Raw genomic sequence first — 17,288 nt, 5'->3', positions numbered from 1 at the left:
CACTGTTATCAATATGTTACAAAGCACTACAATTGCTCTTAATTAAGCTCTGCGCTCATGAATTCACTATTTGCAGGGATTCTCAGGAACAGAGCCCTCACAGATACGGAGGAATGACAGTATATGATTTTGCAGATACGTAGTTCCCACCAACCAGGTTTGGGAGTTAATAATTCAGGGCATAGTACATTTTGAAAAGTCACACAGAATGGAAAATGAGAAGGCGTAGCCGTGATGGTAAAGGATGGCATTAAGACAGTGATGAGAGAGGACCTTGGATCAGAAGATCAGGTAATATTATCAGTCTAATAGAAATTAGAAATAATAAGGGTCAGAACAGCATTGCTAAGAATAGTTTATAGGTCTCTGAGCTGCAGTGATAACATTGGGCAGAGCATTAAGCAAGAAATAATGGCAGCTTGTAACAAAAGAAAACTGATATTCATATGGGACTTTTTATCTTCATTATAGACTGGCCAAACCCACTTGGCAAAGGTGGTCTGGAAAAAGCATTTGTAGAATACTTTATTCAGCAGTTCTCTGGCACACTAATCAGTTGGGATAACGCAGTTCTAGGTCTAGCATCATATAATGCGACAGGTTTGATTAATAATCTCATGGCAAAAGGTCCCCTGGGAGGAAAAAAATAATGATGGCATGACACTTGACTTCCATATTAGGTTTAAAAGTGATATATTCCTGTCCCAAACAAGATTAAACCAAAGCAAAGCCGATTACATTAATATAGGACATAAAGCTAGCTAAAGCTGATTCATAAGTAGAGTAAAAGATACAACTTTATTAATAAACAGTTGGAAACATCTAAAGAAACAATTCATAATGTTCAACAAAAATGCATTAATTTATATTTTAAAAATGAGTCAACAATAGAGATCTACCTATGGCTCGCTGGAGAAGTTAATATGGCATAAGAGTAGAAGAAGAGGTTTATATTCTTGCAAAACAGTAAGGGTGAGAATTGTGGGGTGGGGGCTTTGCGGTGTCAGAAACCAGTGAAGGGTGATCATATAGTTGATTAAAAAGTGGTAGGGATATGTGAGATTAAATCAACCTTGAATATAAAAACAGATTTCCAGAGCTTTATACAAATATGGAGAAAGGAAAGTAACTAATGTAAACATTGGCCCTTCAAGACAGAGGAGAAATAATCATCGGAATGAAAATATCGCAGAGAAGTTGAACAGGTATTTTGCATCTTCACTGTAGAAACCACAATTTACATACCAGAAGTACAGCATAACCCGGGAACTCATAAGTGTAAGGATCTTTGACATAAAGATGTATAAAATATCATTATTGTTTGGATGTTGGATTTTAAAGTGGAGCTAAATGGGTTTTGGTTTTAATTTTGTGGCAGTGACATTTTTAAAAGGTTTGCTTTATTAATACTGGGTCAAAACAATATTTTCAAGAAAGGATGTGACTTCAATTAAATGACCAGATAAGCCACATGTGAGATAATTACAAGTTCTCCAGGGAACTGCTGTTCTTTTCCCACATCACATTTGCCAATTTGGTTTGGCTAGATGATATGAAGACAAATATCCTACATAATTATCACATTGCTTATATTAGAAATTGCAATCATGTCTTTATTAATGCTCTGTGCAACTACTCCCAGCAGGTCTTCTGACCCTTGTTATTCTTAATCTCTATCAGACTGAACTCAACCGCCTGACCTTGTGAGCAATGTTCCCTCTAAGCTGCACAGCTACAAAAATGATAAAGAGTTTAGTTGCTCAATTAAGATCCTCTGTCACCACTGCCTCTATGGCACCCTTACTATCAAGGCTACTCCTTTCACAACTTACAATAGGAAGGGTCAGAGCCCACTGGCACGTTCAGTTCAGAAGGAAAGACCTGAACCTGCTGTTTGGCAGCCTCAGTGTAATCAAAGTCTGAGAGAAGTCACTGAATTATCCCGTCTTTGTATCTCAGGAAGAAATGGAAAGAATTACATCTGGTGAACGTGTAGAAATTTGCTGAAAGGAAACACTTGTTTTAAAGTTACCTTAGAACTGATATTTTATTTGAGTTGAGTGTCAGTAAAGGACATTTTCCCAGCTTGGAGGTACAGTAGAGTCATATATCAGGATATTCTGAGTAGGGAAATCACAGACTATAGTGGAATACAATTCTTCTGCAGCAGATGGCTCACACAACCTTATGAAAACTTAGTTTTGAGTTGCTCGATCTATTGTGAATCTATCCCATTTAGCAACGTGGTAATGCCACACTATGTGATGGAGGACACAATTGCAATGTAAAAATTTCTCCACGAAGACTCTGCAATGGTCACTTCTACAAATAGTCATAAACAGATATACCCTTCATTAGGAGCAAGGTCAAGTCAGTTTGTCCCTCACGTTGCTTGTCACAGACCTAATCTGATTGCTATATACTTACAACTTATTGAACTGGTGACCCACAGGCCCACTCTAATGCTCTGGAGCACAGGTTCAAATTGACTGGGTAAGATTTTTTCCCTGTAGGGCAGAAATGCATCATCAGACTTCTCCTGAATACCAGCTATTCACATTCCTCGTCTGAATTCCTTGCTGGAGCACCGGTCTGCACGTTTGCCTCCTGGTAAACCTGTACACAGTCTCCTTTTCCCCACGCTGACCTAGCTGCAGGCCACCCAGCTGACTCGACACTACACTTTAAGATTTGTGTAGTACCAAAATATCTGATCCGTTGGCTGCCAACATCAGATCAAGTGGCCATGTTTCTTCAACAGACATCCTTCGTAATGAGACAGACCTATGCACTCAGTTTTTGTGTATCTGAAAATAAACATGTAGAAAGACTGGATTTGGGTGGCATGCAAAACAAGAATCCCACAGTTGCAGCATCTTCCTACCAATAGCAGAGTAAGGATTGGAAAGGAACACAAAATAAGATTGTGAGATAACAAGGTGTAGAGCTGGATAAACACAGCAGGCCAGGCAGCATCAGAGGAGCAGGAAAGCAGACATTTCAGGCCTAGACCCTTCTTCATAAATGGGGGAGGGGAAGGGGATTCTGAAATAAATAGGGAGAGAGGGAGAGTTAGATAGAAAATGGATAAACAAGAAGATTGGGTGAGATGAGATAAACAGTCAAAGAGGTGGGGTTGGAGCCAGTAAAGGTGAGTGTAGGTGGGGAGGAAGGGAGGGGATAGGTTAGTCCAGGGAGAATGGACAGGTCAAGGGGGCGGGATGAGATTAGTAGGTAGGAGATGGGGGTGGGGCTTGGGGTGGGAGGAGGGATAGGTGGAAGGATGGACAAGTTAGGGAGGCGGGGACAAGTTGGGCTGGTTTTGGTATGCAGTTGCGGGAGGGGAGATTTTGAAGCTTGTGAAGTCCTACTATCTCTAAAATAAGATTCTGTTGTCACCCTGAATGACACCAGATGCAGTGGCTTCAGTTCTGCCAGTCCTAAATTTCAAAGCATCATTGCCTTTAAGGAGCTGAGGTACAGACCTGCCTGTTCCCCATTAGTTCTCTGCTGCTTACTCCTGTTATGTGTAATCTAGTCCCACAAGAGAAAAGGGTCTAATGTCAGACAATGTGCTGCAGTTTGGTAGTGTGACATGCTGGCCACATCTGAACAGCCAAAAATTGAGAGGTGGGCAGCATTAGTGCGTGCGCATGGGTTAAATGAGGCATCTGAATGTGAATACTTAATTCTGATTGCTGATGGGGCTGTGCTGCATTGAGCGCAGCAAAGGCTGTTGTGATTGGCATGCAATATGTGGAAAGATGCGTTCACTAACCTTGGCCACTTCTGTGGGCTCATTGAATTTTTCCCAACACTGTAACCATGATGTTGGGCAAGACTTTGGCCTCTTCAGTCAGCTACTCCCATTCCCTTTGCAAGGGAAGGGCTTCTGTGAAAACATGACCTATCTTCTCCTTCTCAACCTCATGGACAATACAGCAGTGAACAAGCCATAAGTCCTCTTTTTGACCTGTAGCTCCATTGACAAGCTTCTTGCTGCCATCTGAAACTTCCTGACATGGATCCATCAGCAGTATAGCCCGAGTTGCACCAATTCTTCCTGATCTGGCTATGGAATATGCTGCCAGTCAGCAGCACATCTCATGGTGGGCTACTCATCACAGTTATGTTTCTGAGCAAACCATATAAAATTTACATGTTGCCTGCCACTGAACCCAGTGCAGGGTCATTGTGTAATGTGATCCCTGTGCCTACGTAGAGCCCTAAGTGCATGATGAAGCACGTATCAAAACGGCTTTCTTTTAATGTTAGATGTTTTAATTAGGTATCGGCTGAGCCTGAAGGCAAGACCTTTGTCTACCAAGGATTTGTCCAAGGCAAAGACTTCCGACAGTTTGGCTTTCAAAGGCAAGGTTAGTAACAGATCTGTTAATGAACAAGATTGATCAAAAAGCCCTGGCAGGCAGTAGCACGATAACAAAAAGTGCAATTTATATAGTCTGCATCAGATTATTGAGAATCTTAATGTGACACTAGACTTTAAAAAACACACCTATAACATACATTCTGAATGTCTATTCTCTGTAAACACTAATAGAAAATAGACAATAGGACTAGGCCATTTAGCCTCTGGTGCTTGCAAGGCTATTCTTCATGATCATAGCTGATTGTCCAAGTAAGCCCCTGTTCCTGCTTTCTCCCCGTACCTTTTGACCTCTGTAGCCCTTAGAAGTATATCTATCACCTTCTTGAAAACATTCAATATTTTGGCATCAACCAATTCCTGTGATTGAGAATTCCACAGATTCACCACTCTCTGGGTGAAGACATTTCTCCTCAATTCTGTCCTAAGTGGCCTAAACGCAAGCCTTAGACTGTGTCTGTCATGGAAATGGAAATAGAATTTGAAACTTTGCTATTTAATACTGCATAGCTGCTTAGTAGATTAGTACTTACTCTCTCCATTATTTTGAGACTTCATTTTTTATTGCATCATGCCCCTTCGAAAATAGTAAAGAATTTCCACGTGATAAGCAAAATGATCATCATTAATACCGCATTTGAAACTCATTACATCTTAAAACTACTTTGTTTCCTCAGTCCTCAATTCTAAGCATATTTCCTTTGACATTTTCCATTTAAAGACAGAGTGATTGCATGGTCCAAGAACATTAATCCACCTCTCTTTGTCCCCTTTGGTTGTAATAAATTGCTGTGACATCTGGCCTCCAAGTCTGTGGAACGGTTCAATTCACCATTCAGAACATGAATGGCTTTTCTCAGTACAGACATAAACAGAGCGGTTGGGGTCTTCCTGCACATTTTTGTTTTCCTTTCATATTTAATTTGTATTCAATGCAAAAATATAAAATAAGCATTTTGAAGGAGCATGACCCTCTTGGTAAGAGAGTAATCCTTTGTATTTCCTTTAATCCTCGATACCATCATTGCTGACCCTGCTTAAGCAGAAACAGGGCACTCAATGACTCACTGGGCACCTAGACTACATAATGTGTCTCATAGCTACCAGACCACTCCTTGTTGACAGTAATGCCCAGGTATTAGCAGGGGAGAGTTTTTATTTCCCATTTGGTGGAGGGTGGAGAGGTTGGCGAGGTGGGGATAAGAGGGAGACATTGAGAAAAGATAATGTCTAACCATTGGAAAGCCCATGAAATTAATTTATTGGCAGAACGTGATCACTAATTCTGGACTCCATCTCCGAGCCACAGGCAGCAGGGTTCTGTCAGGTTAGCAGGTGTGCAGTGGGATGGGGTTTGAGGTTCAGATGGGGCATCAAGTGAAGATCATGACCTCACACCAGAGAGGGTTCAGATATCCAGAAGTGGTGAAGAATCATGGAGGGTAACAGGATTGCGTGGAGGGTAAGTGATTATCAATCCTGCTCCTCCTGGTCCACAAGCTGTGTTACAAAGCACCTGTCTGTCTTCACAAGCTGATTTTTACTGGAAATCAAGCCATGCACTGTTAAAACTCGACATGGAAAAGATGGTAAGATCTTAAGCATAGAGCCTGCTTTGTTAAGGTTGGTTCGTCATATCATTACCACATCCCCTGCCCCTCTAACCCAACAGCACAACCATCACTTGTGAAGTTGGTGTGATCAAAGTAAGTTTGATTTTTTTGTTTCAAAATGGTCACATCACATCAACTCCAAACCCAGATGGTTTTGAGAATAAAATTCTCCCATCACTTAAGCAATTTAACATCACCAGATATGTGTTTAACATATACCAAAGATTCAACATTATGGCCTTAGATGACTTTCATATTCATAGCTGCTTGTTTAGGCTAAACCTGATTGCCTAAGGCTGTTAACTCTGAGCTTACTTTCAAAGCCCACTTTCTAACCCCTATCAGAGCTTCTCATTGTCATCGCTGCCCCTCCCTCCACTTCAGCTTCTGTTGCAGCTGCTGATCATCTTTGGCGTGAATTTAGCCGCCTAATTCTTGCTTTCTCTCACTTTCAGGACCACTAGGAGGAGAGCTGGATAGAGATAAATCCAATAACTACTACAGCACAAACAGTAGTTCTGTGGCAGCTGCAATCTTGGTACCTTTCTTTGTGCTCATCTTATCAGGATTCGCCTTTTACCTCTACAAACACAGGTGACAAATGTATATCTTTTTTGCATTGAAGTAGGGCACATAGAAAATTACAATGTTAGCATGCACGCGATAAGCAGACTTTCTTTGTATCGTGAGATTGGTACCGAAAGCAATGGAGGTTTGTGTCAGAATGGATGGTTCAGAACTATTGATGGTTAATGTACTCCTTTCAAAATAAAAGGTGTTAATTTCATGCCATGCAAGGAATGATATTGTCTTCAATGCTTTCCAGAATATAGCTAGAGATTGGCCGAACGTAGGCTTTAACAGATCAGATTGTGGGGACTGATAAAATCATGGTAAAACCTAATAAAATATCATTTCAACTGGAGTGAATATTGATGCTGTTGTTTTAATTGTCCTATTTTAAACACATAGTGAAAAACCAACAAAAGGCTGAGCTTTGGAGCTAAGTTCGCAAGTTATTTTTTTCTGTGTTGATTAATGAACATAATCAGTTAGCAGCCCTTTGTGTTTGGAAGTAGGAAAGTGCAGAAAGGATTGACTATGTGGTATCAGGATCAACATTAGGTTAGCCTTGGGTCCTTTTCCACTGATTAACTACAAACGTCCTTGGGAGTCCAGAAATACTCAAACATCTCCTTGTACTGCCAAGGCTGGAAGATATCAGAGATATCATTATTCTCAATCAGGGAGTAGGGCACTTTCAGAGATTTATAACTGTTTTGCCGTGAAACCAAAGTTCAATACATGTGCCAGTTTCTGCTTTTCCTCTCTGGATCCTTTACTGCTATTGAAGCCAGCTCTCATACTGGGGAATACTGGTATGACAGTATCACTGAAGAGCATCCTTGCTTAGAAGTCGGTCAATTTCGAACAGACTTTCCTTCTAGGGACGTCAGGGAGCAGTATGTCCTGCTGTAAAAGAGAATCAAGAAAGCAAAAATATGCAAAGTAATTGTGATTTTTTTTTAAAAAAGATCAGAAATTACAATAGAGTGAAATTCTAATTAAAATTAAAAATAGCAGTCAGAAAGCAGGAGGAACATCTGGATGATAAGATAAGCTAAAGTGTCTGATGTTTCATTTCAAATTGTGTCTATTTTCATTTAGAGATTACGTAATTCCACCAATTATCAATGTTGTTTTATTAGTGATACACTGAATTTCTGGAGGCACAAAAGGACGGAAATTTACAAAATAGGTCAAGGAGACAGATTTTTTTTCCCTAGACTGTCAGCAGGCTAAGAGTTATCACAAACATCTGAAATAACATATCAATTCTACTACTGCATTGACTGAATTATTCCTACATCTAACCCAGCTCCTTGACATTGCTGGCTGGGACTGTCTGCTGGCTAGTTTTCACAAAAAATTATAGCACTCTCCTTTATACTTCGGAAAAAAGGTAAACTAGTCAAAAGTGATTTGCACTAATTGCAAAAGTGGAACCCAACTGAGCCATGTGCTGCAAGAGTCGAATCTGGAACATTGTGAATAGTTTTAACTCGATGCGGTAACCCACCTCATATGTTTTCTTTCCACTGTACATGATTTTACTGTTCTTAATTTATGTTAGTGAAATTCCTTCTTCCTCCCCACCCAATTCTCTGCTTTTCTTTTCTATCCTCTCCTGAGGGCGGTGACTCATGCTGGGGTACGCTTCCATAGGCGTCGGCAGCCTTCTAATACCTTGCCCAAGTGGCCATTCTTCATATATGAGCCTAGACGGTGAGTGCTGGCAGATAATTCAACCATGCTGGGGGTGGGCATCACTGATAAGCCCGAAACTTCCTGACCCAACTTCCACGAAATGTGTATCTTTGGCAGGGGCTCACTGGATAGCAATCAGGAGTGGCACACGTGCCTGTTCTTTTTTTACCTGTCTGTCTCTCTCTCTCTCTCTCTCTCTCTCTCTCTCTCTCTCTCTCTCTCTCTCTCTCTCTCTCTCTCTGTCTTTCTACTCCACCCAGGATCACAGAGGTAAACTGTGGCTCCAAAACTGTCAGCCGCGTTGAGACCAACTAACTCAGCGCAGACCACAGAGAAGATCAGGGACTTCCCCTGACCAGCCATTAATCACAGAGTTAATGCAGAATTTGGGCACATGTTCTATTTATTTATTGCAGCCATTCTGTACGCAAAGACTTGTCTATTTGAATAATATGCAATTTTCCAAATTATGTCCAAATTTAATTTTGCCCCGTTGAAGATAGTACTGTATAATGTTGATGTTTTAAATAAAAGTACACTCCAAAAGAACACGTACATCCATGAATTAAGGGTAATGTTGAGTGAGGTGGTACTGAATGAAAGGGGCAGCACAGTGACTGAGCTCAGTGGTGAAGCACGACTGCCTCATAGCATTAGGGACCTGGGTTTGATTCTAGCCTCCGGCTATGTGGAGTTTGTACGTTCTCCATGTGTCTGCAGGGGTTTCCTCCAGGTGCTCCAAATTCTTCCCACAGCCCAAAGATGTACAAGTTAACTCGAATGGCCATGCTAAATTACCCATAGTGTCTGGACTTGTGCAGACAGGGTGGATGAATCATGGGAAGTGCAGGTTGGGATGCTGTCCAGAGAGTTAGTGTGGACTCGATGTGTTGAATGGCCTGCTTCCACACTGTAGAGATTCAATGATTCTATATATTTTGGTTACCAATATAATTGTAAACACAATGGAGAGATTGTGCAATTTTGGGTTGAAAATAATTTGCTGAAAGCCCCTGATAATAAAGTGTGAAGCTGGATGAACACAGCAGGCCAAGCAGCATCTCAGGAGCACACAAGCTGACGTTTCGGGCCTAGACCCTTCATCAGAGAGGGGGATGGGGAGAGGGTTCTGGAATAAATAGTGAGAGAGGGGGAGGTGGACCGAAGATGGAGACAGCAGAAGATAGGTGGAGAGGAGAGTATAGGTGGGGAGGTAGGGAGGGGATAGGTCAGTCCAGGGAGGACGGACAGGTCAAGGAGGCGGGATGAGGTTAGTAGGTAGGAAATGGAGGGGCAGCTTGAGGTGGGCGGAGGGGATAGGTGCGAGGAAGTTTACGGAGGCAAGGACAATCTGCGTTGGTTTTGGGATGCAGTGGGGGGAGGGGGCGAGCTGGGCTGGTTTTGAGATGGAGTGGGGGGAGGGGAGATTTTGAAGCTTGTGAAGTCCACATTGATATCATTGGGCTGCAGGGTTCCCAAGCAGAATATGAGTTGCTGTTCCTGCAACCTTCGGGTGGTATCATTGTGGCACTGCAGGAGGCCCAGGATGGACGTGTCGTCTAAGGAATGGGAAGGGGAGTTAAAGTGGTTCGCGACTGGGAGGTGCAGTTGTTTATTGCGAACCGAGTGTAAGTGTTCATCATGGGCCTCCTGCAGTGCCACAATGATGCCACCCGAAGGTTGCAGGATCAGCAACTCATATTCCTCTTGGGAACCCTGCAGCCTAATGGTATCAATGTGGACTTCACAAGCTTCAAAACCCCCCCACCCCAACTGCATCCCAAAACCAGCCCAGCTTGTCCCCGCCTCCCTAACCTGTTCTTCCTCTCACCTACCCCTCCTCCCACCTCAAGCCGCACCTCCATTTCCTACCTACTAACCTCATCCCGCCTCCTTGACCTGTCTGTCCTCCCTGGACTGACCTATCCCCTCCCTACCTCCCCACCTATACTCTCCTCTCTACCTATCTTCTTTTCTTTCCATCTTCGGTCCGCCTCCCCCTCTCTCCCTATTTATTTCAGAACTCCCTCCTCATCCCCCTCTCTGATGAAGGGTTTAGGCCCGAAACTACAGCCTTTGTGCTCCTGAGACACTGCTTGGCCTGCTGTGTTCACCCAGCTTCACACTTTGTTATCTTGGAATCTCCAGCATCTGCAGTTCTCGTTATCTCTGCTGAAAGTCCCTGTTTGAATATCAAGAGTTCAGTCCCAGTGAGTGATGATCTGGCAGGACCGAGTAACTGAACCTGAAGGGATACCCGCAGCAGGCTCCCATTCCTTGGCTGCCCCTTTCCAGGTTGATCGTTTTTTTTTCAATTGAGAACTTTGTCTAAATGAAAACTGACATTTTTGTTTCTTTTCATTCCAGATCAAGGCCCAAAGTACAATACAATGGCTACGTTGGCCATGAGAACACAAATGGACAGGCTTCATTTGAAAATCCCATGTATGATACTAACTTGAAACCCACTGAGGCAAAGGCTGTGCGATTTGACACAACACTGAACACTGTGTGTACGGTAGTATAGCCCTCAGTTTGACTACTGACTAACTGATATTAGCCATACCTCTACCTGGCAAGCAGTAACTCCTTTGGTGCCATATACCACGTCGCTCTGTCCCACTGCTTGCTTTGCAGTGATACACTTTTTGACAACTTTCGTTGGGGAAATACAGTCAATGGAGTTTTTGCTGGGACAATATCCTCAGACAACACATCAAAGCAATTTCTTCTGGACTTCTAACACAGGAAGAACCAAAACCAAGTCCTGGATGGGTTTGAAACTCTCCGCTCTGGCTGTAATTGGCAGACATTTCTTCTTTTTTTTGAGTTATGTATTCTTCCAAGAAGAGGTGAAAATGGACAGACGAGGAATGACAAAACTTGCTCCGTCGCTGACTCTAAGATGTTTGACATACATAAAATTTACAACTCCCTACATCACAAAATAAGGTCACTGTTCTAAAACAGGCAGCAGCTTGGGGATTATTTTCAATTGTTCTATGGCAAATTGACTGCACAATTCTTTGCACTAGCGTGTTATGAATGAATGAGTAGGATATTGGCATCAAACTAGCTACAGGGTTTCTATACACTGACCATTGTACATAAAAAACTTGCTTTAAAGACTTCAGTTTCCATTGCTGAACATCACAGAACATTCTCAGTGCTAACAATAGGTATTAGGTGGCTGCAATATTATTTCCTCCAAACTTGGATTCTTATAGAGTCAGTTTTTATTGATGTCAGGCTTGTGAGTGAGAAAGGTTTCTGAGGGTTTTTATAGTTCCTTAATTAAAGATCAATTGGATACTATTCTTTGAATTAAGAGCCAAAAAAAATGGAATGAGATGATTTTTTAACACCATACAACTTTTCTGAATCTCCACAGGCTGTAGTTCAGAAATATTGTCAGAGAAATCTATTCTGTTTTCCAGCTAGCTTAAATAAACACTGCCTTTTGTAAATTATATTTCACAAAAAAAACTTATTTATTTTCCCAAGAAGAATGTAAGAAAAGTTGTTGCACACTTTTTGTTTAAAATAAAAAAAATACTACAAATGTTCTGATAAGGGAGGCAAGGGGTCCTCAGTGGAGTTGGTACATAGTCAAGTTTGTCAAATGTGTGTTGAGCCTTGTTTTGAGTTTCTTGGAAACTTTCAGATCTGCCATGCCTGTTATTGTGTTAGACTAAAATTTATCCTACCTTCTTTAAAAAATGTCAGTCAATTGTGAGACGACAATAAGACTGAGAATGAAGGTCAGCCCTCACACCAGGCAGCAACATTTGACTGCCATTGATGGCTACACAAATAAAATTCTGTAACTGGTTAGCTACGACTTCCCAAAGATAACCATCAAACTGTGAGGCTTACAGAGAAAAATACTAAAATTGATTTTGCCAAATAAATAGCAAGTCCTTTGGGCAGAAGCATGCACATAGTTGGGTGTGGGAGAGAACAATGGAAATTCCTTTGTTTCCTGGTGACATTTTGTTAATTCTAAAGAGTGCCTTTACTTGTAACTTCTGTGACTCAGCTTTACCCAAAACAGTTGGTACTGTGCAGAAAGCTGTTGTGATTTCTTTAATATATCTGGCATACAGCCTAAAGGATAAACTCTCATTCACAGCTATGGTGTAGAAAAACTACCTTTGAGAAAAATTCACTTTGTGTGGTTAGCGGCAGCTTTACCAAGTCTTCAAAATAAGTTCTATCAAACCACAAAATTGCAACTCATGAGGCATGGATAATGCAACACCTTGGGTTTAAAAGCTTTGAGATTACTGCTGTTGTTAATTGTTGGTCTTACTGGGTTAATATACTAAAATAGTCAACAGTTGAATACCATTTCCCAAGATTTCCTATCTATTTTTCATCTAAATGGAGATGAGACAAACCCCTATGGAAATTTTGATGTTAAATGTTTATGTTATAATCACCAACAAACTTTTGTCGGTTGTAGTTCGCCACTCACTCTTGTTTAATCTTTTTTGAGGTTTAAACTCCAATTGCCAATCTTAACTTTAGTAAGTGAATAATGTTACTGGGAGACGTTAGAATAAGATTGTTATTATGTCCTTGGATTAGACAGAGGAAGTTTTTTTTTAAATAAAAATGCATTGTTCCTGGCTAAGATCTTTGTCAGGAACAATGGAACTTTATCAGCAGAGCTTCCTCCATTTTTCTCTTGTTTTAAATTCTATGGTGAGCCTGTACCACATTTTCATTAATGAATGAAATGGGCCTGATTTTTTTCAATAATTGCATTTAGTTTAAACTGCATATTGTTCAGTAATTATTAACTGAACCAGCGAGGAGTTAAAGGAACCAACATTTTTGAAGATGTATGTGTGTCCTTTAGTCTGAAGATTTCCCAAAGCTCTGAAACATCGATTTTGAGCAACTTCCTTGTTTCAATTGCCTGTGATAGCACATACACAGTCATGCATGCATAGCATTTGCTTTGTTTCTGTACATTAGCACATACTCATACACATCCTTGAACATAACGTGCTCAATTGTTTCCAAATATAAAACTCAGAAGCTTTACATTTAAGAGAAAGCACAGAAAATAAGAGTGCAAGCAACAAAATGCAAGAATTCCAGTTAAATTATAGGAAAATTCTATCATGAATCTGAAATAATTAAACACATGTACTTATGTTTAACCTTTTCCACATTACACTCCATGAACCTTTAATGCAAATTGGCCTTGCTCTGTTTTTCAGTGATACTGCATTTAAAAAAGAAAAGAAACATTATCAATCAGATGGCAATTTTAGATTCCCTTTATACACTTAGTAACACAAATAAGAATCTGCTTGGTATATATTACAAGGTACACTGTTAATGGTGAGAATAAAGGGCTCAATTTGCACACTAAATAAATTGAGTCCAGGTCAAAGTCAACAGTCCAATCTATTTGTTGGTCTGTTTGTGGATTGTCTCAGGAGGACTTCGTACCGTGAGCAAAATATCCATGTTAATTCAGTTCATGGAAATGAGCCACCTATTCTTGGAACTGTAGGACAGGATATGACAGAAATCAGAGAGAAAAGATCAACTTTTCTAGGATGATATCTCATCAAGGGACAATATCACCAAATATGTGCCATATAAACCCAAAACTTATGTTCACAAAGAGAAATTTATTAATTCATTTTCTCATAAGAATGCCAGTTTCATGTTGTCAAAACAACAGTGGCAGGTTTGCTTAAAATACAGAGTCTGTTTGAATTCTAAATTATAAAATGTCAAAAGACCTAAATGCAACATAAACACTGCACCATACCACAATCATTCACTTGCGCTACTCTTATAAAACAAAAATGATGTTCAGTGTGCATTTGGAGCACAGAATTGAATTATCTTGTGCTCAGATTGCAAAAACATTTTTAATAAGGATATACTTCTTTGGTAGTGCAGATTGTTGTAAGTTCTCCATTATACAGCTGAAACTTGGCTGCTGCCTTCTCCTAGAGATATACACCATGGGTTCACTTCAAAGAAGAATCACTTTTTGAGATGATTACCTCCCAACAAATGAGGTGAAAGAAGACACCGAACTTTAACGAATTAATAGTGAATATATATTGGATGGTCTTGTGGAAAAATTAATTTTTCAGTGGTCACGCCTTAGGAAGTTGATGGGCTAACTCCTTAAACAACAGCAGTACATATGGTTTTTGAACATCCACAGTGCTACGAGGGAGGGTGTTTCAGAATTTTGTCCCAATGACAAAGGAAGAACAATGATATATTTCCACACAGGAAGGCATGTTTTGCTTGGAGTGGTAGTTTTAGATGGTGTCACTATTTTGCTGTTAACCTTGTCTTTCCAGGTGGTAGAAATCAAGTGTTGACCCATCTGAATCCTTGATATTCTTACCTGATGCTGTTGAACATATCAGGCAGTACTGATGTCAGGAACGGGGGTACATTAGCCTGTGACATTTATGGCTGGCAGTATGGGCATTGGGTATTGCAACCTATTCCCTTTTGTAAGGGTGGGAAGGAGAGATCCAATTTCCTTTCCATGAGGGGCCCCAGATGGGGTTGTAAGATTATCCTGAAATGTCGGAGAAGTGAAGTTGAATCTCCAGGCCATCGCTGCAAACAGTACTGCAGAAAAAAAATGAATCATTGGTGGTATTTAAACATTCTTAAAATTCTCCTCAGTTTTACCGAACAAATGAAGAGTTTTAAACTCACAGGGTAAAAAGCTTTTTGACTCTGTAGGGCAAAGGAGATTTGTGGTCATTTAATATAGAACCGACAGAAATAGATCCAACCAGAGGTGGAAATTGTACTTCAAGGTTATAAGATTAATATTCAACGCCATGAGGAGGGCCAATACTCAATCTCGCACTCAAAACAAAATCTTTCAAATTCTCATTCCTACCTCCGGTCACAATGTCACAATCTGCATTATGAGTAAAAATTAGCTCCCAAGTTGCATGATGAAAAATATTGAGGGCACAGCTTCTTTGAGCGTAATGAAGAGTTCAAATACAAGCTACTGGGGAATGTTGGAAAAAGGGTCAATTTAAATATAAGCTGAACCTTCACCCAGAGAAGACTTTCTGAGACAGGACCATGTACTTCTTGTGTTGTAAGCTGCTGCTTATCTTACAAGTTTTGCCTTTATTCAGGCTGGTTGCAATAATGTTTTCTGTGTAAAATATTTTGTAAAGAAAAACTAAAAAGATGCTGTAAAAATGCCTATTAATCATTTCAGTGGCATCACATCAACGGCATTATCATTATACCATTTCACTCCTTGCTGTTGACTTGAAGTAGGTGCAAAGGATCCTTTTGTACAGAGATATATTTTTAATGAAGAATTTGTAAAATTATTAAATATGCCAAACCTTTTTCAGTATTGTAGGTAAAAAGGTGTTAAAATAAATGTGTTTTTTACTATGTAAAAGAAGTAATTTCCCTATACTGTAAAAAAGAAATCTTGTTTAAAGAGTAGCATCTATAGCCAGTTTTAAATTTTTGATTTTATTGCACATGAAAATTATCATTACAGTGGCCTGTTACAATGACCAGTATTCCCTTTTTACCATTAAAATCTGTGATAGAAGATTGTATTATAGCCTGTGCAATGCTGCCCACATTTGAAGCTAATTTAAAACTCTAATTAAATATTTCATCGCAATTTATTGTCTAGTGTGTGGAATATATATATTTTTTTCTCTCTAGTGAGAAGTGTCAGTCAATGGGAAAAAGATCCTATTCTGTTTCTGGAATATCATTTGTTGTTTTTGCGCTGAAGTCAAGAGAGGATTTTACCTCATAAGCGACTTATCTATGGAATTATGCATGAGGTTCAGTTTTCTGTGGCAAATAGACTGTTGTGTCTACATTTTGGAATCTTGCATTATTTATCTTTGAGAGGATTGTGAAGCTCCAAAAGATGTCAATACTGAGAACTTAATTGTGCCTGAGCTAAATCTTAGAAAGGCAATTCCTCTGAGCAGCAGTGTGATATTTTTTCTCTCAATTCCTCACATGTTCATTGAATTTGAGGGGACTAGCTAATTTAGTGGCAGAAATTGCATTTAGGTTTTTTGCCCAGCATGTATTATTTTGCAATGGCCCAAACTTATTTCAGGTACAGTCCTTGCAGCTGTTGGTGGGGTATGACTATTGCCATTGTTGAATTTCAACACAAATTTAAGGTGATTGGAGAATGGATATGTCAATGGCCCAGTCTGTCTTCCCTGGAACATCATTATTTATCACTGAGTTGCTACATTTGCAATTTTGTCACCTGAGGACATTAAAACAGAATGATTTAACTCAAAGTGAGAGATGGCACATGTTTTTCATGGAAAGTAAGAACATTTTCCTGATACTATAACATTGGCTTAATATAGAACGAAAATATTATTATATTGAAAAATTCAGCTTTGTAAAGAAGTATCTGAGCAGGAATCTCATAGAGTGCCACTAAGAACAGCAGAAGAAGTTCAATATAATGCTGTTTTTAATTAAAACTTGATAGCCAGACGAAGGAAAGTAGATTAATAACTGCTACTTAAATTTATTCATGCTCTCTCATATCTCCTTTTTTTCCCAGAAAACACTTCTTCATGCAAACGGATTTCAATATCTAATTAATTGTAGACTAGGGCAGCGAAAGCATAAAAAAAATCAGCAGCCATTGAGGAATTATTAAAATGTTTTTAACAGCAGAAACCAAAGATTTTTTTCTTTTCTGAAGAGAAGCTGAGATAAACAGGTTGCAGAGCTTCGTTTGACAGTGTCTTCTGATTTCACCTGTGACTGATGATGAGAGAGTTTCTCATGAAGGGGTTAAATGATTGAACAGCACTTTATTTGGGGATATTTTTTACTTTCATCACTTTGACAGCAATCTGGTTTTGGGGGTCAGCCACCCATTATAGAATCTGTTCAATACAGTCTTTGAAATCCGTTATGATTAAGTTCTAAACTGTTGGGCAATCCACTCCACCAACTTACTGCATAACCTTTGATGGTCCTTGTCC

General features: G+C 39.9%; 1 protein-coding gene across 1 annotated transcript in view; it reads left to right on the top strand.

The window, feature by feature from the left end:
• LOC125452488 (CUB and sushi domain-containing protein 1-like) overlaps positions 1 to 15,925 on the top strand; it is a 2,230,063-nt gene extending 2,214,138 nt beyond the window's left edge. The window contains exons 70-73 of the mRNA XM_048530978.2: positions 4,289 to 4,376; positions 6,456 to 6,594; positions 8,194 to 8,286; positions 10,636 to 15,925. Coding sequence (XP_048386935.1) covers positions 4,289 to 4,376; positions 6,456 to 6,594; positions 8,194 to 8,286; positions 10,636 to 10,795 — 480 coding nt within the window. The 3' untranslated portion in view covers positions 10,796 to 15,925. The remainder of the gene's footprint in view (positions 1 to 4,288; positions 4,377 to 6,455; positions 6,595 to 8,193; positions 8,287 to 10,635) is intronic.
• Positions 15,926 to 17,288: the final 1,363 nt, after the last annotated feature.

This window comes from Stegostoma tigrinum, chromosome 4 (genome assembly GCF_030684315.1).
Source record: "Stegostoma tigrinum isolate sSteTig4 chromosome 4, sSteTig4.hap1, whole genome shotgun sequence".
In the NCBI taxonomy this organism is placed as follows: domain Eukaryota; kingdom Metazoa; phylum Chordata; class Chondrichthyes; order Orectolobiformes; family Stegostomatidae; genus Stegostoma; species Stegostoma tigrinum.
Note: the sequence above shows the minus strand (reverse complement) of the source record. Positions and strands in the feature narration are given on the sequence as shown.